Source organism: Pinus tabuliformis, chromosome 9 (assembly GCF_031772625.1).
Source record: "Pinus tabuliformis cultivar Carrire ecotype Pingquan chromosome 9, CPIR1, whole genome shotgun sequence".
NCBI lineage: Eukaryota > Viridiplantae > Streptophyta > Pinopsida > Pinales > Pinaceae > Pinus > Pinus tabuliformis.
This window is the reverse complement of record NC_142307.1, coordinates 733,243,871-733,268,808: the sequence shown is the minus strand read 5'-3', so window position 1 is coordinate 733,268,808 and position 24,938 is coordinate 733,243,871. Positions and strand designations below refer to the sequence as shown.

Sequence of the window (24,938 nt, the reverse complement as noted above, 5' to 3'; positions counted from 1 at the left end):
TTGAATTTAATTGGTGGTAAGGATGGACATGGATTGCAATGGCTTCATTTTGAATGTGTGGTCTGGATTTAATTTGATGTGATCTAATGGTTGGGAATTTTTTATTTGTTGATCTATGTGCTCTGATTTGTTTTAATGAGAAATAGAATGAGTTGGGCGTCATTTATTGAAGTTATTGGGTTGGATGTTATTTATTGAACAATGTGGGTTTAAATGTTATTGAGCTGGGTGTCATTTATTGAACATAGGGGATTTAAATTTTGAACAACACAACGGTTATAGCTAACATACATTCATGTGTAAGTATGGATATTTATTTGGGATACGAAGCTCAGAATGAGAGTTGAAGTCACTGCTACTCTACTTCTGGAATAGACCAATTTGGAAGCATTTATGGTTTTATCTGTTTTCTATTTGGGTCAATATAGTTTGCACTCTTAAGTATTAAGATATTATTTATGGACAGTTGTGGGTCCAATGAATATTTTTGGAAATTTTGGACATAAATTAATGCTTATTTATACTTATGTTATTTATGTTTATTTAAATATTAGTTGCAAAAGTCACAATTTCTAATTGCAAAAATCACAATTTCTAGTGGTTCACTGATAGTTTGGTGGGACCAATGCTACATGAATCACTGCTCCATACACAACATTAACCATCTCTTTCCTATCTTGACTGTTCTGGATCTTCCCATGGCGTCCACAGAGAATATTCCAATGCTGTTATCGTGCCATGTTTGAATCGCGACTCGCGTCAGTCACTCTGTTTCGATTCCTACCGATCTGTACTATAATTTGAATGATAGATAAATTTATTAGACATATTTCCATCGAGATTTGCTGATCAGGTAATGGAGTGAGGATAAAGTAGCCGTGGGGAGGAGTGGAGTGGAGGACAAGAGAAATGGAGATGGGGCAGAGAGTTAGAACAGTGGCGGTGGGAGTGGTTGCGTGGACTGTAACGTTCATAGGTGTCCGGAAGATTTTGTCGAAACGCTCCTTTGATTTTTGTAACAGGGTGGTTTCTCTCATCCATGTGGCTGTAGCTCTGTGGTTATGTTCTGTCTCTGTCGAAGATTGGAAACGCCCACTTCAACCTTTGGCCTCTCCTGCTACACCATTACAGGTACCCATTTATCTCAACACAACCCTTTTGCTCCCTTCCATGCGGGCAAATCCATATTAATATTCATTCATTTGAACTTCTCTTATCTCTTATGGTTAATGGCATCCACAATGATATTTAATGATTTTCTCTTAAGTCCTCACCCTTTCTTGTGGGATCTGGCAATTGAAACCCTGCAACTAATCAAACCATTGTTCATCTGTTAAGAGTTCGAGTTCCTTGTATAAGTACCCCAGGCTCAAATGGTATGCTTTGCTCAAGAGTTTCGTGCTGCTATCTCATTGCATGACTGCATGCAAGACTGCTGCCAGTAATTTTACCATCCCACACACATACACACATATATTACTAGAAAAAACATTTGGATCCAAACCAGCCATAGGCACGAAAGCTTTTCAAAATCTAAAATGAAATCTAATAGACCTTAAACAACTAACTAAGTACACTTGAACCTTGTGAGCCGCTTTGAACTTAAGTATTACTTTATGCAGCCAGAAACCTGAAGGGGAGACCCGTTTCTTGCTCTGTAATTGTCCCCTTTACCCCCTCGACACTGTGCTGATACATTACTAATTAATTTAGTATTACATAATATACCCAGGTGGAAGGAGTTCATGTTTCTTAACCCCGAAATCTCTCTAACACTGTTTTTGTTCCATTCTAGTTTCCTGTACCATTGCTCGTTTTCGCTTTTCTGGTAAGATATGGATTACAAGCATACTTTTTTTTTTTTTGGTTTGAAGGTGGGCATCCTCCTCTCTCTATTGCCTTACTGTGTCAATGCTACTGCAATTCCAAAGCTAGATGCATCACATTCTAGGGAAAGGCTTTGAAAAAATGGGGTTGACAAGAATAGGAATTGAATATAGAGCATCTTTTACATGCTGTAATGCGGCAATGCCTTCTATGCCGCATCAGACCAATAGGATGCATCTTTCCTACTGAGGTCTGTTAGAGGAAGGCGATGGTAGATTTCTGGATGAATTCCTTTTAAATTCTTGCGATATACAAAATTTCTCGCAGCTTCTGGAGAGTGGCCAGAATATGCCATTCCTCGATGGTTTTGATTTTGTAAGGATTATTGTGGACTCTGTTAGCAGAGCTAATGTGATCTGGATATTCCAAATAAGTTATTTTGAACTCACATTTCGATTCTGTATCATATATTTTTTTTCCTCCTGAAAATGAGAGTGGCCAGGATAGTATGTGCATAAACCAAGTCATCTTCCAAGGTTTTGCTATATACTTAGAATACCATTGAAGGAAACAAGCCCAAACTTTTGGAAACGATACTATATTCATTAAGGCTTGAAAGTTAGCCAGAGTATTTCACAAACTGAATGGCATTATCTTGGGTTGTTAATGCGCCTGAAAAGTTTTGCATGTGGTTTTTTCATGGTCCAAAAGTCATGTTGGAATTTTGTAGTACTTGCTCTCAGATCAATTTTGAAAAATATGTTGGCACCATTCAGCTCATCCGTTGGATTATCAATTTTTTCCCTTGGAATACAATCTGTTCCACCCTCGAGCCTGTTAGCCAGGATGAGATTGGTGGTACCTTGCTAGACCCACCAACAATTGGCTCACAAAGAGCCCAATCAACAATAAACACATGAAGAGCAAACATGTCACAAGTGGGATTTGAATCTGTAATATCTCCAAATAGAAATACTAGAAAAATAACAATATTTCCAAAACAAGGGCACAGAAGAATCTGAAATTTTATTTGCATATAAAAATCAGAAATCAGAAATATGAAGATTACTTGCTGAAATAAACACAAATCTGAAACTGTCCTCTGAATTTTATCTCCAAATCGACCTCCAAGCTTGATGAATGATTGCAGCCTAGAAAAGATGATGTGCTAGGGTCTCACAAACTGAAGCTCTTCCACTGAAACACACCCTTCTGACTAGGGGGAGCCCATATGGCTCTCCAAAACTAGGGATACTCACGGTTGTCAGACCTTAAGGCCAAAATTGCAACAACATAGAATAGAAAACTCACAACATGCAACTGACAGCTACCAAAGCGACCTTCTCCTTTTATCAACTATGGAAGTGGAATTATCCATGTAGATTCTGCCTTCAACCCATGCGCATTAGTGAGACTCAAGCTAATGTGCAAGTGTGCCTTGTCTACCTAAGGACGACCCAAAGTAAAGTGTTCAAGTGGCAGAGTCAAGATAAGGTTTCAAGGAGATGCACGTTGTTAACTCACTAGTCTCTTTGGAGTTCTCTTCCATGCATTTTGGTTCACTGATGGTGAACTAGGATGATATGGCCATGTGCATGGCTAAGGGAGTACGCTCGAGTTCAATTGAAGAAGAAGCGGAGAGAAGAAGCATGTGCTCAGTCTAATGGAGATACTATGGATCTAACCCATGTCAAACTGCTGTGAAGTGGGAGAGAAAAAGGCATGCGCCTAGTTAACTGGACTACACTCTCAGTTATCTCCCCATGCATGCATGCGCTGTAGTTAACTCCAAGAAAAGGGGCAACTCATTCCTAAATCAATGCATGCATCCCACTCGTCTTTAGTTCACTCATGCATGTGCTCCAAATTATTCCCAGTCATGCTCAATCTTATCTATGCGCACTAATCCACATGCATGTGACCAAGCCCAATGTGGCTCTGCATCCTTTTCCTCTTGGGTAAGCTAAGGAAAAGACAACTGATTTGCTGTTAGTTTTCATGGTTTGAGTTGGGGACATTACAATCCTCCCCACCCAAAGAATGCTTGTCCTCAAGCATTTGTAGATCAGGATGCTTAAGAATCTCCTCCCCTTCCCATGTTGCGTCCTCCAAGGGCAAGTTTTTCCATTTGATGAGATATTCAAAGATTACTTTATTACTCAATCATTTCTCCCTTACGTGCAGAACAGTCTCTGGCATAAGTATCAATTTACCTTCTTCATCCATGGTAGCTTGGAGGTAATTCCTTTGAAGGACTCAGAGGCTGCCCAAGAGCTTATTGAGCCTTGTAGCTTCCTTACCCAACATTGTCGTCTCTCATTTAATCCTTTTTGCTCCATGAAATACTTGAGGCTGTTATGATCAATCCTCACAGTAAACTTGCTGCCCACAAGATATTGACGAAACTTTTCAAGTGTGTGGATGATGGCCAACATCTCCTTATCATATGTGGAGAATCTCCTTTCAACTTCATTCAATTTTCGGCTTTTAGCAATGGGATGCTTGTCTTGCATTGAAACAACCCCAATACTAATACTCGATGCATCATACTCAAGCACAAAAGGTTTAGAGAAATCTGGTATATCCAAAACAAGACAAAGTACTCATTACCTTCTTAAGATGATCCATAATTCTTGGAGTCTCATCCATCCAAACAAAAGCATTCTTCTTGGTCAAATCTGTCAGAGGAGCGATTGATGAAGAAAATATCTTCACAAACCATCTATAGTATGTGCAGAGTGTTGGAAATGTAACTAGTTTTGCCCTTCATAATTGTTGTTTTTTCCCAGGAAAAATCATAGTTTTATTAATGAAAAAAATTACATGTTGTAGACGCTGACAATGCATTCAATCATGGCAGTGGAAACTGGTGATCATAGAGACCAAAAATACAACTCCGAAATGGTGGTAAACAGGTTACCCTTTTCTCCATTTCTTCTTTTCTACCTTTCTCCATTCTCCTTGGGAAGGAGTGGACGATACAAGTGCTAGCTGGGTTTTTGAGCCCCCCGTCTCCATTGCTAGAGGGATCATCTCCTGCCTCGATGTGTGTGTTGGAGTTCCTGAAACTCCATGATTATCACTCCCCTTTCATGCATTTTCTTGTGGGTTCTGGGTTTCTTCATTGGTAGGAGGTTCCATTTCATCATCATCCTCTTCTTTGTCAGGCAGCTGCTATGGGAATTGCCATCCCTTCCTGTTTTCTTCTTCCTTCGAGGTGCTTTCTTGGCATCAGGACATGATTTTTGTAGATGTCCCGTTTAGCGGTATATTCGACGTCTAAACGCTGTATTCTCAAAATCTAGGAACTGTGTCTAGCACTGTTTGATGTGTGTCAAGAGAATACGATCCAGTAATCCTTTGTTGAGGTCTACCTCAACACAAGTTCTGGCGAAAGTGTAGATTCATTCCTCAACTTTTTGTGTATATGTCTTAATGTATCGCCCTAATATGTTCCCAATGGCTTCTAGCACTTTATGGTGCCATAAATGTAGGGGGAGATTGTGCAATCTAACCCAAACCGACATTCTAGATACTACCATTGTATGGCGTCGAAATATGGGAACCAAGGGTTGACAAAAAGTCATACAGAGCCCTAGAACCATGGACCCTCTCGTAGTATATATTTGCGATCCTCTGATGATGCAAATTTTACAATGAAAAAGCCCCTAGAGCAGAGGTGAATCTCACAATTTATTGTCCAATTTGTGAATATCCAATGAAAGAGATCCACTGGTTTTGGCCAAAAACCATTGAATCTACAAATGACTGCTTGAGCTTCATATGTTGTGCATAGATCATTTGTTTCTGGTAGATCTATAGTCATTGCTGGGATTTGATTCGGTTTTTCCGCTATATAGGGGTTGGGTATATTGTGTGTCTGATTTGGTGTTGTTGGGGCAACAGATTTGCCTTTGAGAATATCTAGTTTTACCAAAGAAACGAAACCGAATCCAGGGCAAGTAAATGGAGGCCCAGATAATCCCCCTGCGCCCTTTGAATTGCTTGGTCCAGGGGATCCTCCCCGAAGCCTCAAGTTTAAGATGATGGTGGACGACGGAAGAATGTGATAATCTTGTAATATCAGATCTTCCTGCATGGATTTTCCTCCACAGATTAGGCTTTGTAGGAACATCAGGATACCCAGAGTGTGCATGATATTGTGCTTCAATTGATGGACGCGATCTGAGGCCTGAACCCAAAATAATATAGATTTTCCGTTTGGGGGTTTGATAAAAATTTGGAATGCTGCTATAGATCCCAGATCCGGTGCCCTTAATTGACAATCACTCAGATCTTCAGCAGGATCAAGGCATAAGTGCGGAGCTGCGAAGAGTGAGAGGCATTCCAGTGGCAGTGTTGTCTTCATAAGCGATGGCCAAACCACTGAACCCACCCATTGTGATAGAGGAAAATTCTGATCTGACGAAAAGCAAAGCAAACTCCCTAGTTCTAGCACTGCTCCTCCATTTCGGCAACTGAATTTGCTCGGGGGGTAGAGATTATCCAGATCCAGGCTCTTTAATCACGGATCTATGAAATGAAACGTTACAGGTGGAAGATCCATTGCTAAATCCAGGGTTTTGCCTTCTGATCTGAATGATATTGCTCTTGTGACTATAAGCAGGCAGGGATATGATTTCTGTGCCAGAGTCACCATAATCCTAAAAAGATCCAAGCCCAGCTCATGTTTGTGGCGCTCACGAGTAAAAGTCAACATCATGATTATAATACCCTTCTGGGCAAAATGTATCTTGAAAAATAATTTATTTTGAGTTTAGAAGATCCTGGAAACCTCAAAAGCACAAGTCGTCCCTGGCAGAGACAATTCGGCCTAGAGAGGGGCTTTTCGACCTTTTGGAAGGGCTATATATAGAGACATCTTTGACCTCATTTGACACACATCACCAACAAGTTCGATTTGCGATAAAAGGACAAAGAAAGAAGAGCAAAGGACAAGGATTCAAGAAGAAAACCCTAGAGAAGGAAATCGGGCATTTTCTTTCACACGTGTGAGTTTTTAATTTTAGGTATGTTCTATGCTTAGAGCAATTTATTTCAATTTTCACAGTTAGCTCAATATCTTTTCCAGATTAACAATCACATCAACATTAAAGTAAATTGCAGATAGAACATAAACATAAATCACAGAAGACAAGCCAAGACAAGAGGAAACAAGATGTGGCGCGTGGCAGGGACAAACCCCAATGTGGGGAAACCCTTGATCAATTCTTCTTATATGCTCTTCTATAGTTCAGCAGAGAGAGAGGGAGAGATAGTACATATACACAACAGAAGTCAACACTTTGACTTATCTAAATAAGAGCATAGATAATCTCTAAGAAGATGATACATGAGATGGTTGAACTCAGTTGAAGACATGCTGCTTCAACTGATTCTCCAAGGTGACTCCTTCACCTATCATTGCGCTGCACCTCACTGCGCTGCACCATGCTGCACCCATCACCACTATGTTGGACCTCATGACCATGTTGCACACATCATACTGCTGCGCCTTACGCTGCCACTGCTGTCCCATGTGCCATTATTGCACCATGCTACCACAGTTGTTCCATGTGCCATTGCTGTTGTCCCACTGTTAGTGACATTGCCTTTCCATGTTTGGCATACTACTGTCGCATTTGCTATGCTCCAACAAACATCATAGCTGTGCTGTCCCATTTGCTTGTTGCACCAAGCACCATTGCCTAGCTGTCCCATTTACCATGTTGTACTAAGCACACTTGCCTAGCTGTCCTATTTAGCATGCTGTACCTTGCTGTTGTCCTAATGAGTTTGCAGCACCATGCTTGCTGCTGTCCCATTGTAGCCTTTGTACCATGTCATTGCTTGCTGTCCTATGTATCTAGCTGCCAACTCACCATACAAATCCTGCGCTAATAAGCATGTACTAGCTCATAGTTCTGAGGTCTGTTTGGTTGCAGCAAACTAGGTCTGGTTTGGGCACACAACAATCCTTAACCAACCTTCTTTTTGTGCCCAAAAACACTCCCAAGAAATGCGGCTGCCCTTCTTTGAGGGGCTGAGGGTGGCTGCTTCAATTCTGGGCTGCCCTAGCCCTTGTCTACCCTTCGGCGTGCCTGTAATTTACTACGGCACCCTACAACAAGACTGTGTAGGGTTGTGGCTGCCTTTCCATGGATCTGCACCGCTCCAAAGTGCCCTCAAAACTGTCCTATGGTTGCGGCTCTTCCAGCAAGGGAACTTGGCCCCTTCTCCAACACTTCGGACCCTTGGAATAGACTCAAAAACAATCTTCCTTTTACACACTGTCCCTGCCTCTTCTTGCTGTGGCTACCACATGGAATTATCCTCCTTCAACGAGCTCTATTCCTCCACAAATGGATGCGTAGAGCTGTCATAGGCTAGGGCTTGCTAGGACTGCGGCTAGGGCTGCTAAGACCTCCTCCATAGCTGTGTAGATCCTCCTTCTTAGGACTGCGTTAGGGCATCCTCCTTAGGACTGCGTTAGGGCTTGTAGAGACTGCATCTAGGGCTTCATACTAGGGCTCCTTTACCTTCTGTGTTTTAGGGCTTCCTCTCTTAGATTTCTCTTCCACTAAAACCCAAAACAAGTGGAGAGAAATCAAGAGTGAAGTGCGTGTGTAAAATGACTCTCAAGTCATCTCCTTTTATACTAAAATGTTGAGCACATGTGGGGTTTATTTGGTTGTTGGCCGACCTTGACGAATTGTCTATTAACACAAATAAATTCATAACTCCATGAATACTTATTAGAATCGGATGATCTTTAGATCAATCCTACACCTCTCGATGAGAGGGATCCAAGAAAAATATCAGCTGCCATAAATAAGATGACCCACATGGAGTTTGGCCCTAGTTGCCAATTTTAACACTCCCTCTCAACTAGGGAGAACTCCATCTGCTGATCCATCTGTCCGACTGTACTATCTCTGCCATCAGTGCCCTGCACTACTCTGCTCTGCTAAACCACGAAGAAGAAGAATTGATTGAGAATGTCTCATACCATTTTCTACTGACCCGAAGTCAGTTCCATATGAAGAGAGTGTGTCATACCACTCTTACTGATCCCAAATCAATTCCAAGAGAGTGAGTCATATTACTCTTATTGACCCGAAGTCAGTTCCAATTGATCCCAGATCAATGAAGGTCATCCTAGCATAGGGAATATGGTAGATACAGTGATGCGTCTATAGATAGTACTATTATGGTCCCTGTTGTCACGCAGATTGACACGACAACGCTTAGACCGGGGGCTGTCACTCTGATCCCCGATCCCTCCGTTTAAGCCTGTCTCCCGCGACTAAGGGGGGTAGACCCTATGAAATGATGAAGACCAACTGCCAAACAGTTGGGCTGGGAGACACGAGACACGATATGATAAGCACTAGATGGATTTAAAAAGTAAAAGACCAGTGCCTTGTGGAGTAAATATTTAATCATTTAATTATCAGATGCTGCAATAGTATAAACCATGCAGAGCAAGCATTTATCATGAAAGCTAGAACGACGCAAGATATCAGTTGAAACAACAACGTTCTTGCAATATCCAGTAATTTAAGAAAATTTTCAATAGATGCTTTAAACAATCATGCAAATCATAAATCATTAGCCAGATACCACATGCAGCTAATCTTTAAGATGATCAAACATTTATTCCACATCAGTAATTTTGAATCTTCAAAATGATAATTTCCAAAAAAAACAACTGGATCTGGCAAAGAAAATTTCCAATTTTTTTTTTTTTTTTTTTTTTTTTTAAAACTATAGAAAAACTAAAATCTAATTTAAATCAAATCTAAATCTAAAGTCTTAAAGCCAAAGCATAAAAAAAAATAAAAATAAAATAAAATAATACATTTTTTTTATTTTTTATTTTTTGGAATTTTATATTTATTAAAAATACAATTCAAATTTAAACTAAAGCTATAAAACTAAAACCCTAATCTACATTCCAAAGCGGGACCCCCTATATACATATATTTAAAATGTTAAAACCCCAAAAAGGGAGAGACCAAAAAATGAAACTATATACTACGCTAACACTATATACTACGCTAACGGTATATTACGCTAACTATATACTGTGCCCAAAAAAAACTAAACTATATACTACGCACATGTATTATCGTGACGTCAAATCCAAAATGGATCTAATACATGGCTGAACGCTAAGATATGAGTTAGTAAAATAATGAAATCGTGACCCTGATCAGACCTACTCGCGCTAAGACAAAAAACGATACGCAGTCATTACCTGGCCAAAACTGCAATGATACTCAGTCGATGGTGGCAGACGGATCTGAAACCGGAACTTACCTGAAGTGCTTGCGTATGAAATGATAAACCTGGAGAAAAATGTTTGACGTGAATAAGTTTTAGTCAATGCAGAATGCCTTTAACGCGCAATCCACAGGGTGAACGTGCTCCCTTTCGATGCTTTCAGTAGTTTCTTCTGTCGGCGGAGATGACTGCAAACGCTATTCAATGGCATCGAAGCTGACGGTGGTGGCTTAAGGAGCCTGTTCCTTGCGTGAATGCAGTGGCAACTTTTTGTTGATGCCCGCACCGAAACCTTCTGCTCGTCTGACGTTTTCACGGTGTGCCCACTACGTCAGAACTTTACGCTATTTGCTCGAAGCCAGCAACCAAAACGACAGAAATTTAAATGAGGCGCGTGGATATTTTGAGAGCTTGATCCGAATAGAACTGGTTAATCCGCCGTTTCACTCGAAGCCTTTAGTGAGATTTTTGGCAGATAGGATGTTTTCACTTGGGTGACAGGACAGCCAGAACCCTTGAAACGAAATATGCTTCCTTCTATACGTGATTTCTGGGCCCTGATTCTTCGACGGGCAGTCAAGCAAATGAACAAGCAATCAACACTGCATCTAGAGAAAGCTTCTACCAATTTTGCAACCTGAAATAGACCAAATCACCCAAAAATGATATATACATAAAACCAAAACTGAAAACCCTAATTAACGCTGTATAAAGCAAAAATTTGAAACCCCAGATCAGTCGAATAATTTACAAATTTTGGCCCCTTAACAGCCAGATTCAGCAATAAGAACAAAAATATATATTTTTTTCTTTTTTTGTTAAAAAATTTCAGATTTTCACTATGAGGAACTTCAGAAAATCTCTCATGCAAATTAGGAAAAATAAACTGAATGATAGACCCAGGATCAAATCCAACTGGGCTCAGCAAAAAATGCTTGCGGGAGTTGGCTGGTTCAGCCGAGAACTTCCCTAAACGCCCACCAATCTTCTTCGGTAAGGGTTTTCTGCACAGCTCAGAACAACCATCAGTAAAGAGGGCAAAAATGCTGCTAGATCCCAAAAGTAATGGGGATACCTGCCATTACTTCAGAAACCCTAACACCACTCAAACCCTAGCAAGTGAACAAGATCCCTGTGCTCACAATACTCTACAATAAGCTATTATTAATGGTTGAAAAATAAAATATGCAGAAACTAAATTAGCTCACAGCACTTCCAGAGAGTAACACCAGCAAGATTTGGACCCCAAAGTCTTCTTTTATTAACCAGAAACAGATTACAAGAGAGCTTCTTCAGTACAAGACTCACAGATCCAATGATCTGAAATGACCCCTAGCACCCTATTTAAAGGAAATAATCCCAACGGCTAGTTCGAGTGATCCATGTCGAAATGATCTCGACCGTCGATGAGGATCAAGACATCTCTTAATCTCATCCGTCGAAATTGTTAACTTATTATTAAAAATAATATTTTGCATGCATTCACTCAAAATATTATTATTTTATTATTTAGGGTTTTTTTGCTTTGTTTTATAATTTTTTATTTATTTCATTTTATAATTTTATAATTTTTATTTATTTTATTATTTTATTTATTTTTTTAAATGGATCATCGAACTAACCCTTTGGAAACATCACCTAGGACCTAGGACTTAGGACTCATGAGGGGATTTAAAACATTTTCCAACCCTCAAGACACATTACATCATGACTTTTACAATTTACATCTTAAGGGGGAAAATCCCTTTATCATAGACCCTCATAAACCACCCAGTTCTGCGACACAACTATAATCTAGCAGATTAACACACTAGGATTCTCCTAAAGTTCTAATAACAAAATGCATCCCGGCTTTGGGGTCAGGCTGAAGGAAAACTCTGTCGATCATAGATCGGTGAGACGAAAAACCTTCCGGGACGTAGATTATCATTAGAAAGTTAGGTCCACCTAGGCAATTTTACATAAACGACTCATATTTGCTAAGATTATTTACAATTCACACATGCAGACTGGGTTTACAATTAAAATGATCAAGCTGCTGATGACTGCAGGCTGGCACGGACACGTCGATCAGGTGCTACCCCTTTTTGCGAAGAAAAGGGGGGTACTGCATGGGTAGTTGACCGGTAGTGGTCAACAGTCCCTAACCCCATTTCCCTACTCATTGGCTAGATGAGTGGTACTTCCCATGATTCCCAGACTGCATGGGTAGGCTGCCTCGACAGGAGAACCACTCATCCTATCCCTAAGTCGCCACAGGGTATCACAGGGGAAGGCTGAGCCATTCACCCTGTACACAGTGCACCATTAGGGGAGGGTGAGTCGCCCTATGGTCACTTGTTGCTCCAAGAAGTACCCCAAGCCGCTTGGAGCTCCTAGAGCTCAATGCATGCATCATGCAAGACCCTCATAAGAGGGTCTCTCAACAACTCCAAGTCGTTCGAGAAAGTCACAAATTTGACCTTTCCCCGAGGCTCCGACATAATGTTTGCGACCTGTACATTAATCTCAATGCGATGGAGCCTCCTTGCTCATCGATGTACCATATCCCAGATAGGGTAGTATTTGATGTCTATATGCTGGAGAAATCATAGAATACGAGATTCGTCAACAAACGAATCCCCTCTGGTTGACACAGAAGATCACGGTGGAATCCATCATGTATACAAACAACTCACTGAAGAGCTTCCACAACCAGGCAGCTTCACACGAGATCATACTCGTAGCTATTTATTCGGTCTCAACGATGCTCGAAGCAACCGTCTTCTGCTTCCTGCTCATCCAGGATATCGATGCAGAACCCAAAGAGAACCAACACTCAGTCTCTTGCGATCCTCCACATTGCCTGCTCAGTTAGCATTCGAATAGTCATGCAGCTTCACATTTCCGGCAGTGTATCTCAATCCATGAGAGATTGTGCCCTGAAGATATCTCGCAAGATTCTTGGCATCAATCCAGTGAGGCTCAACCATATATGAGCTAATCATGTTATCTACAAAACATATATCCGAATGAAAGTTCACCAAGAACATCAATGCGAATGAGTTTATGGAACTCAGAGGTATTTCCCTAATCTAGTCTGGCATCACTACCACATAACTTCTGAAAGTTAAGCTCCATCAAGGTAGTCATGGGCTTGCAGTTCATCATTCTAAATCCGGAATCCAACTCCCTCTTACTTTTGCAAATGAGAGGGTCTGCACCTATCAGAAAGAGGTCGTCCTCACAAGGTGCCGGTGTGAGAGGTATATCATCCACAACCTTCAAGCAATGGTTTGGATCGGCTTCACTCGTAGTGAATCTCAACTTCATCAGACAACTATCAATCCTCTCATATTAAGCCTAGGGTGTTTACTTCAAGCCATAAAAGGCTTTCTTCCACCTGCATACATGAGATTCCCGATCATGAATCTCAAACCCCTTGGGTTGTTCCAAACCTGTGGACCTGCTACATGAGGGGAATGGTCCCCTTGTAAGATTTTCCTTCGGTACATTTCAGAGATGTACCTCCATGCTCTTCTTGAATTCAGGCATCCCTGTAACCATCTGACTCACATCGGGTAGGGTCCCATAAGTAGACCTCCGGTGTTATAGATGAGATATGTCAATTGACATGATCTCCAATGGACCATCCTACAACTTGATACAAATTGCCAACCCTGAACCCATTAGAAAAAGCATCTTTGAAAATTCTATTTTCAAACACGTACCTTTCCATCGATGAATACCACCCTGAAACCTTTGACTTCCATTGCCGAAATGGACACCAGGTTCTTCTTGTGATCAGGTACATAAAAGAGATTCTGTTAATGAATCGATTTACCCTCATTCAATTGAGGGGTAACATTCCCTACACCCTTTCTGGGATAGGTGGCATCGACTCCAAGTATAATCCCACGATTGTTTCCATCTCTACCAAATTAGAGAGAACACCCTTCTATCCAATGAAGTGCCTTGAAGCACTACAATTAATAAGCCAGATTCCCAAAGAGTCTGAAGGAGAGGGCCGATACAAGATAACGCTTCTTTATCTTATCAGAAACAACATTTGATTCTTCATACCTGGGGTTCCTTGCTTTCTTGAAGAGTCAGCCATTTCCTTGATGACCTGTATTACCTGTCATTCCTCCGATCATTGAAGAAGTCCCTGGAATGATTGTCATCTTCATCAAGTGATGTGTCTCTACCTCAGACACTTCTTTGCATAATGGCCGAACTTATTACAAACAAGGCATCTGCCTTTCCTTCTACGATCCAAACTTCCCATTGAAGGGATCTTTAGGTAGGCCATCAGAAGCTTCCGCTGCGCCACTCTGATAATATTCTCTGCTTCGACTTCACCCTTGGTGAATTTAAAGAGTGATGAGGAATGCATTGATCCTTTTGTCCTTTCCCAACTGTCTTCAGTGATTGATTTTTCACTCTTGCTTGGGCTTTGTCTTCACCTTAGCTTTGATACCATTTTAATTTTAGGTATGTTCTATGCTTAGAGCAATTTATTTCAATTTTCACAGTTAGCTCAATATCTTTTCCAGATTAGCAATCACATCAACGTTAAAGTAAACTGCAGATAGAACATAAACATAAATCGTAGAAGACAAGCCAAGACAAGAGGACACAAGATGTGGCACGAGCCAGGGACAAACCCCAATGTGGGGAAACCCTTGATCAATTCTTCTTATATGTTCTTCAATAGTTCAGCAGAGAGAGAGAGAGATAGTACATATACAACAGAAGTCAACACTTTGACTTATCTAAATAAGAGCATAGATAATCTCTAAGAAGATGATACATGAGATGGCTGAACTCAGTTGAAGACATGCTGCTTCAATTGATTCTCCAAGATGCCTCCTTCACCTATCATTGTGCTGCATCTCATCATCATGTTGCACCTCACCGTGCTGCACCATGCTACACCCATCATCACTATGTTGGACCTCATGACCATGTTGCACACATCATACTACTGCACCTTATGCTGCCACTGCTGTCCCATGTGCCATTATTACACCATGCTACCACAATTGTTCCATGTGCCATTGCTGCTGTCCCACTGTTAGTGACATTGCCATTCCATGTTTGGCATACTGCTGTACCATTTGATATGCTCCAACAAACATCATAGCCTTGCTGTCCCATTTGCTTGCTGCACTAGGCACCATTGCCTAGTTGTCCCATTTACCATGTTGTACTAAGCACACTTGCACAACTGTCCTATTTGGCATGTTGTACCTTGCTGTTGTCCTAATGAGTTTGCAGCACCATGCTTGCTGTTGTCCCATTGTAGCCTTGTTGTACCATGTCATTGCTTGCTCTCCTATGTATCTAGTTGCCAACACACCATACAAACGCTGCTCCAATAAGCATGTACTAGCTCACAGTTTTGAGGTCTGTTTGGTTGCAGCAAACTAGGTCTGGTTAGGGCACACAACAATCCTTAACCAACCTTCTTTTTGTGCCCAAAAACACTCCCAAGAAATGTGGCTGCCCTTCTTTGAGGGGCTGAGGGTGGCTGCTTCAATTCTGGGCTACCCTAGCCCTTGTCTACCCTTCGGCTTGCCTGTAATTTACTACGACACCCTACAACAAGACTGTGTAGGGTTGTGGCTGCCTTTTCATGGATCTGCACCCCTCCAAAGTGCCTTCAAAATTGTCCTATGGTTGCAGCTCTTCCAACAAGGGAACTCGACCTCTTCTCCAGCATTTCAGACCCTTGGAATAGACCTAAAAACAATCCTCCTTTTACACGCTGACCCTGCCTCTTCTTGCTGCGGCTACGACAGGGAATTTTCCTCTTTCAACGAGCTCTCTTCCTCCACAAATGGATGCATAGAGCTGTCATAGGCTAGCTTGCTAGGACTGCGGCTAGGGCTGCTAAGACCTCCTGCACAACTGCGTAGATCCTCCTTCTTAGGACTGTGTTAGGGCATCCTCCTTAGGACTGCGTTTGGGCTTGTAGAGATTGCATCTAGGACTTCATACTAGGGCTCCTTTACCTTCTGCGTTTTAGGGCTTTCTCTCTTAGATTTCTCTTCCACTAAAACCCAGAACAAGTGGAGAGAAATCAAGAGTGAAGTGTGTGTGTAAAATGACTCTCAAGTCATCTCCTTTTGTACTAAAACGTTGAGCACATGTGGGATTTATTTGGTTGCTGGCCAACCTTGACGAATTGTCTATTAACACAAAGAAATTCTTAACTCCCTGAATATTTATCGGAATCGGATGATCTTTAGATCAATCCTACACCTCTCGATGAGAGGGATCCAAGAAAAATATTAGCTGCCATAAATAAGATGACCCACATGGAGTTTGGCCCTAGCTGCCAATTTTAACAGGTAATCCTTTGCTGAGGTCTACCTCCACGCAAGTTTTGGCGAAAGTGTAGATTTGTTCCTCAAATTTTTGTGTATCTGTCTTTATGTATTGCCCTAATATGTTCCCAATGGCTTCTAGCACTTTATGGTGCCATAAATGTAGGGGGAGATTGTGCAATCTAACCCAAACCAACATTCTAGATACTACCATTGTATTGGCGTCGAAATCTGGGAACCAAGGGTTGACAAAAAGTCCTGCAGAGCGCTAGAACCATGGACCCTCTCGCAGTGTATATTCGCAATCCTCTGATGATGCAAATTTTACAACGAAAAGGCCCCTAGAGTGGAGGTAAATCTCCCGATTTATTGTCCAATTTGTGAATATCCAATGAAAGAGATCCATTGTTTTTGGCCAAAAACCATTGAATCTGCAAATGACTGCTTGAGCTTCATATGTTGTGCATAGATCATTTGTTTCTGGTAGGTCTATAGTCATTGTTGGGATTTGATTAAGTTCTTCCACTATATAGGGGTTGGGTATATTGTGTGTCTGATCTGGTGTTGCTGAGGCAACATATTTGCCTTTGAGAATATCTTTGAACGAAAAGCCTCCATTTACTTGCCCTGGATTCGGTTTCGTTTCTTTGGTAAAACTAGATCTGGATAATCCCCATGCGCCCTTTGAATTGCTTGGTCCAGGGGATCCTCCTCGAAGCCTCAAGTTTAAGATGATGGTGGATGACGGAAGAATGCGATAATCTTATAACATCAGATCTTACTGCATGGGTTTTCCTTCACAGATCATGCTTTGTAGGAACATCGGGATACCCAGAGTGTGCATGATATTGTGCTTCAATTGATGGACGCGATTTGAGGCCTGAACCCAAAATAATATAGATTTTCTGTTTGGGGGTTTGATAAAAATTTGTAATGCTGTTGTAGATCCCAGATCCGGTGCCCTTACTTGACAATCACTCAGATCTTCACCCGGATCAAGGCATAAGTGCGGAGTTGCGAAGAGTGAGAGGAATTGCAGTGGTAGTGTTGTCTTCATAAGTGATGGCCAAACCACCGAACCCACCCATTGTGATGGAGGAAAATTCCGATCTGACGAAAAGTGAAGCAGACTCCCCAGATCTAGCACTGCTCCTCCATTTTGGCAACTGAATTTGCTCAAGGGGTAGAGATTATCCAGATTCAGGCTCTTTAACCATGGATCTATGAAATGGAACGTTATAGGTGGAAGATCCATTGCTAAATCCAAGGTTTTACCTTCTGATATGACTGATATCGCTCTTGTGACTATAAGCGAGTAGGGTATGATTTCTGTGTTAGAGTCACCACAATCCTAAAAAGATCCAAGCCCAACTCATGTTTGTGGCGCTCATGAGCCAAGAAAGTCAACATCATGATTATAATACCCTTCCGGGCAAAATGTATCTTGAAAAATAATTTATTTTGAGTTTAGAAGATCCTAGAAACCTCAAAAGCACAAGTCGTCCCTGGCAGAGAAAAGACGGCCTAGAGAGGGGCTTTTCGACCTTTTGGAAGGGCTATACAACATCATGATTATAATACCCTTCCGGGCAAAATGTATCTTGAAAAATAATTTATTTTGAGTTTAGAAGATCCTGGAAACCTCAAAAGCACAAGTCGTCCCTGGCAGAGAAAAGACGGCCTAGAGAGGGGCTTTTCGACCTTTTGGAAGGGCTATATATAGAGACATCTTCGACCTCATTTGACACACATCACCAACAAGTTTGATTTGCGATAAAAGGATGAAGAAAGAAGAGCAAAGGACAAGGATTCAAGAAGAAAACCCTAGAGAAGGAAATATGACAAGTTTTTGGGAATTTTCTTTCACACGTTTGAGTTTTTGGAGCAGTTGCAAGGACCGAAATTTCGACAATGATTGCAGGTCCGAAATTCTATTGCAAGGGGACCGAAATTCTGATATTGGTGCATTTCTGGAAGGGTTTGTCTTTGGTTGACTTATTATGATTTTGACCTAATTGGAAGGTCTCTTTGGAGGGTTGACTTGGTGCTTGGAGGAGGACTTGGTCTAGGGTTTGGTTCTTCATTGTCTCATTTGAAGCCAATTCTATAAGAAGCAGAGATTTTATGGGTTTTCCCATTGGAGGGGTTTTGCCCCTTCTTGGAGCCTAATACCTGTGCCCATTGTCTTTATTGTTTTGATCTTGATATTTGTTTGATGAAATGGTCTAATTAAGAAACACAATAAGATAAATAAAGTTCACAAGCAAGTATTAAGGAGTTAAGAAAATCTAAATTAATAAGTTGCCACTTTGCATTTTCCAACACAAAGATCGATGAAGCCCCGCAATTGTGACATGTTCTTTGGTGGTGAATAATCAAGTATAGCTTCAATCTTCTCTCGATGTGCCTTCACACCAACTCCCCCAATGACATATCCCAAATATGATAGCTTAGTCGTGCCAAAATCACATTTAGAGGCTTTCACAAAAAGGGAATTAGCTGCTAATATACTTAACAATTCATCAAGTTGTCGAAGATGCTCTTCCGACAATTTGCTATATAATATATATTAAGATGTCATCAAGGCAAACCAACACAAAATTCCGCAACTACTTGTTGAACACATGGTTCATGCAAGATTGAAAAGTAGCTAGAGCATTTGATAACCCAAAGGGCATCACCAAATACTCAAAATGTCCAAAGTGGCACTTGAAAGTTGTTTTGTGCACATCCTACTCTCATATTTCAATATGATGGTATCTTAAACAATGATCTATTTTGGAGAAATAGATCGCTTTATGTAGCTCATCCATCAGCGCATCAATATGTGGAATAGGATACTTGTTCTTGATGGTCTTCTTATTTAGTGCACGATAATCAATGCACATCCTCATAGTGCCATCCTTCTTTTTCACCAAGACAATAGAAGAAGCGAAGGGACTAGAGCTAGGACATATATGTCCCGCATCCAACAACTCCCGAATAGTCCTCTATATCATACTTAAATCATTTATGATTTTAGTAGGGATCCGTAACAACGAGCTTGCTGTCCACAAGCTCAATAACACACTCAAAACGATGATATGGAGGTAGGCTGTGTGGTAGATATGAAAACACCTAACTATGTTTGTCCAACAAGCCCTGTATGCCCATGTCATATTCATGCTGCCTTGCATCGATAGATCTTTCTGAAATGAAACACTGCACTGTGCAGTTGACCTCCATCCTCTAAATGTCGAAAAATCTCTCCATCCTCTTAGCTAAAATGACTCTCGGAGCATCTAGAGTTAAGCCTTGTAATGCCACCCTCCTACCATCTGTTGTGAAACTCAATTGCATAGTCTTAAAGTTCATAACAAATGGACTTATATAATGCAACCACTAAACACCCAACACAACAATTGTATACCACATAAAAGTCATTAGCAAGGGTGTAATTACCTAAAGTTATACTCAATTGTGGAGCATGGCGAACACAATGAAACATCGAGCCACTTGCTATTTGCACTCTAAAACCATTATGCTCCTCAATGTTAGTTTTGTAGCATCGGATGTGTTCTAGCCACGAAATTTGTTGGAGAGGCTAGAATACATGATTTCTCCAAAACCCATAAATCGTTTTTGGAAATTTCACCTAGAGATGGCTTAATTAGATTATTAGCCGATTTTTAAATATTTCCTGAGTCTAAACTTATAGAATATGGCTAATTAATCAGAATTAATTAAGTCAAGGTGAGAATACTCTAGACACTCACATAGATTGATCCAGCAATGATTTGAGCCATCGATTAAAATTTAATCTTGGACGTTGGAGTCCCAACAGGAAGATATAAGAATGGATTGATGTGGTGATGGAGAATACACCAGATTCACTTGGAGAATTTGATTTTCCAGAGTAGCAACAGTCAGTTGCCAGAGAGTTCGAGCTTTAGTGAGGCAGCAAAGATAGTGAGGGGCAGGGACAGTGAACTGGAGGAAGTATTCCAGTTCCGGAGAGGCAGCAACAAGTGACAAAAGTGATCCATGCAAAAGTAGCGCAGAAGCTGACGCAGAGCATCTCGATTTAGTTGAGGAGGTTGATTCATTTTTTAGAGGATAGGAAAGTCTTCCAGAGGGCCAGAGAGTCACTTCCAGTAGCAGAGATAGGCTAGACGACTTGCTTAGAGGCAGAATCGAGCCACACGTGTGAGAGACAACATAGAGGCAACGCAGAAGGGCTCACGCTGGGGTTTGGATGGCTAGATTTCTGTAGAAGCCAGTGCCAGGATTAATTGTGGGGTGAGAGACTTTTTCTCTCTAATTATTTCTGTCAGATACTTGTTGATCGGATTGCCAGTTGTGCATCCATAGATTGTACTCAGATTTTCACTGTTGCATAATAATAAAAACCCTCACTGCTGCATCGATTTTCCCAAGTTGGGGTTTTTTTGGGGACATTTGTCCAAAAATAATGGTGTCATTTTTATTGTGTGTGCGTGCTAGTACTTTCTCAGTTTCCAATGCTATTATTTCCATAGTTTTATTTGTGAAGGTTGCAGTGTGATTAATTTGGTATTTGCCGTAGCAAATAATTTGTTAAATTAATTAACAATTAGGAGAATTAATTCCGGTTGCTGCAATAGGATTCCAGTTTTGGAATTTTCACATGGTATCAGAGCGTAAGTGATCAGTCAAAAGCTTAGAAGTGAAGGAATGAATTTCGCTACTCAGAGGGAGCAGTAGGTCGAAATTCTCAAAGGCAACGTAGTATCTAGACAAGTAGGCCGAATTGTTGGGGCAAAAAAATTCGATTTTTAGTTGCAGGATTGCAGAAAAGTCGAATTTCCCAGGATTGTAATTCCAACAGTGAGAGGGAGCAACTGCAACTCAGATTTTCGCTAAGCAGATTCCTGGTTGCACACAGAGGGTTTCGCTGCAGGTTGTAGAAGCAAAATTTGCATTTGGTGGCAGAGAAAATTACACATAGTAGAGGGAAATTTTTCCTCAGGTTACTTCGAGTCTTGGAATTTCGAATTTCCTGTTGCAGATTGATAGTAGCAGCTAGCAAGTCTGCGCATTCCAGAAGGGAGTGCAAATAGTAGAGCAACAACCAAGCACAAGGAAAGAGGGTGTTTTTGACAATTTCAGAGATGACTACTGTAGGGATTTGAGATCAGGATAGGTTGGATGGAGCTTCCAACTATGTCATCTGGAAGGCTAGGATGTCCTTCCTTCTAGATGAATATGGCCTGAAAGCCTACATTGATAATGTAGTGGCAGTTCCTCAGGATGCAGACCAGCTCAAGGAATATAGGAAGGAGATGGCGCGAGCGAAGCGGTTGATCCTGGATGGAGTCTGGGACCATATAGTCTCACATATAGCGGCCAAGGGAACAACTAAAGAAACGTGGGATGCTCTCTCCATGCTATACCAGGGTACTTCCGAGCAACAAAAGATGTTCCTAGAGGAGAAGCTGAGATGCATCAAGATGCAGAAGGGGGAAGGCATAAATCTCTTCCTCACTAGGTTTTAGGAAGTCCGAGACCAACTTTCAGCTGTTGGGGTAGCGCCTTAACCTTCAAAGCTAGTACGATTGATACTCAACAGTGTCTCAAAGGATTGGCATGTCTTCGTCCAGAATCCAAAGTATAGTGGGCAAAGACACGCTACCAGGATGGGACAAAATGTGGGCTGATTTGCAACAGGAGGAGTTGAGACGAGATTTGTTGAAGAGTTCCACCAGTGGGAGCAATAACAAATCGAAGGTGGTGAAGGAGGAGGAGAATGTGGCCCTAGGATCTAAGGGTCCCAGTTAGGGGCAAGGGTAGCAAAGAAAGAAGAAGGACATCTCTAAGGTCAAATGCTTCAGTTGTGGCGAGTTTGGCCACTACAGTACCTAGTGTCCTCTCAGAAAGAAGGACAAAGAGGAGAAGCAGTACCAGGCAGCAACACATGCTGAGATAGATAGGCTATTCCAGGTTGGAGGAAGACTTCGCCATGATTGCCCACATACCTCCAGGAGTGAGGTGAGGTGACTTGGAGTTGTAGCCCTAGAGAGCTATAGAGACTAGGCAGGGTCCTTGAGGAGTCTACCTTATGGATCATTACCTGGCTATGGGGGCCCACAATATTCAGTAGCAGGATGGATCAATGGTAGTTGATGTAGTCAGTACCAGAGTGACAGTTGCAGAGTAGTAGCAATTAGATGTTGAGGAGCGCAGTGTAGTGTTGACAGCAGAGCAGGTGGCTCAGTGTAGAGTTGGCAGCAACGCAAATTCTTTAGTGACAGTGTAGATGCTAGTAGCAGTGAGAGACTTAGGAGACAAATGTATCATATTGAATACAATTGATTTAGTATTTTGGATTCTTTTCAGTTGCGGTTGTTGCAGTTGTAGCAACAATAAAGTTGCAGTGCAGATGCAGTGTTGGTAGCAGTATCACAAGGTCAACAACAACACAGATGCAACATTGGAGTTGCGTAGTGGTTGGTGGGAAGTGGCAGGCAGTCACAGTAGCCAGACATCAGCAGTGTGACAGGAGGTGATACAGACATAGGGTGTTGTAGCAGGATGTCCAGCACTATAAGTTATAACACATTCATCGCTAAGAGGGAGTGTTAGTTTTTGTAGCATCAGATGTGTTCTAGCCACGAAATTTGGTTGAGAGGCTAGAATACATGATTTCTCCAAAACCCAAAAATCGTTTCTAGAAATTCCACCTAGATATGGCTTAATTAGATTATTAGCTGATTTTTAAATATTTCCTAAGTCTAAAATTGGGGAATATGGTTAATTAATCAGAATTAATTAAGTCAAGGTGATAATTCTATAGAAAATTACACGGATCGATCCATAAATGATATGAGCCATCGATTAAGATTTAATCTTGGCCATTGGAGTCCCAACAAGAAGATATAAGAAAGGATCGATGTGGTGATGGAGAATGCACCGAGTCACTTGGAGAATTCAATTTTCCAGAGTAGCTGCAGTCAGTTGCCAGAGAGTTCGAGCTTCAGTGAGGCAACAAAGGTAGTGAGGGGCAGGGACAGTGATACGGAGGAAGTATTCCAGATCCGGAGAGGCAGCAACAAGTGACAAAAGTGATCCACGCAGAAGCAGCGCAGAAGCTAACACATAGTAGTTCAATTTAGTTGAGGACGAGGTCAATTCAGTTTCCAGAGGCCAGGAAAGTCTTCTAGAGGGTCGAAGCGTCATTTCCAGTAGCAGAGACATGCTAGACGACTTGCTTAGAGGTAGAATCGAGCCACACGTGTGAGAGTCAGCGCAGAAGGGCTCACGCTGGGTTTGGACGACCAGATTTCTGTAAAAGCCAGTGTTGGGATTGCTTGTGGGATGAGAGAATTTTTCTCGCTAATTATTTTTGTCAGATACTTGTTGATTGGATTGCCAGTTGTGCATCCATAGATTGTACTTAGGTTTTCACTGCTGCATAATAATAAAAACCCTCACTACTGTACCGGTTTTCCCAAGTTGGGTTTTTCCGGGGACATTTGTCTGAAAATAATGGTGTCATTTTTATTGTGTGTGTGTGTGCTAGTACTTTCTCAGTTTCCAGCGCTATTATTTCTGCAGTTTTATTTGTGAAGGTTGCAGTGTGATTAATTTGGTATTTGCTGTAGCAAATAAATTGTTAAATTAATTAACAATTAGGAGAATTAATTCCAGTTGCTGCAATAGGATTCCAGTTTTGGAATTTTCACACTCAACTTGCAAACCCCTCTTCTTCACATAGGACGAGACAATGAAATTTTGGGTAGCCCCACTATCAATTAGCACAACTCATTGTCCTTGTATACCATGCTTTACTCAGAAGGCGTTATAATGAGGAATGGTAGTGAGGGTTGCAAATGCACCATCTATCTGTTCCAAATCATTCGGGTGCTCATTTGTACCTGTCTCTCCATCCATCTGCTCATGTTGCTCATCAGGAACCTGTGTCTCTTCTAACTCATCATCACTAGGCTCCTTAAAGACCTCAATCTAGTGGGCCTTCCCTTTGCTTCTACACTTATATCCAGGTGTCCAAGGCTCGTGACAGTCAAAACAAAGCCTTTTTCATCTCAACTCATTCCTCGAATCACGAGGTGCACCACCAACTGGCCTAGACATCTCACTCATAGGTCTATTATACTCTGGCTTCTTGTCCTTCCTCTGTAGCCAATTTTGCGACAAGGGTCTATTTGGAAACTTGCTAGGAAACCTAGCCTATGGTGTGGATAACACTATATTCCTTGCATGTTTAATAACATCCTGCAAGGTTGGCAGATCAAAAGCTTTGACCAGTGTTACTTGGGAGCGGGAGCGAAAACGGGAGCAGGAGCGACATTTTCAAAAACTCCTGGTTTGGGAGCGAATCCCCGAGCAATTTTTATATAATATATATATATATATATTTTATATTTTGATACATATATGTCAACAAAAACATGTAGAATGATGAGTTAGATATAAAAAACATAAAAATACATAGATTGATCATTGAACCATATAACATCTGTCATCAATCATCTAGAA

The 24,938-nt window shown here is 41.3% G+C and overlaps 1 protein-coding gene across 1 annotated transcript in view; it reads left to right on the top strand.

The window, feature by feature from the left end:
• Positions 1 to 669: 669 nt before the first annotated feature.
• The window catches only part of LOC149150786 (uncharacterized), a 175,458-nt gene continuing 151,189 nt past the window's right edge, over positions 670 to 24,938 (top strand). Inside the window, exon 1 of the mRNA XM_089440204.1 lies at positions 670 to 1,131. Within this exon, the coding sequence (XP_089296330.1) occupies positions 910 to 1,131 (222 nt within the window). The 5' untranslated portion in view covers positions 670 to 909. The remainder of the gene's footprint in view (positions 1,132 to 24,938) is intronic.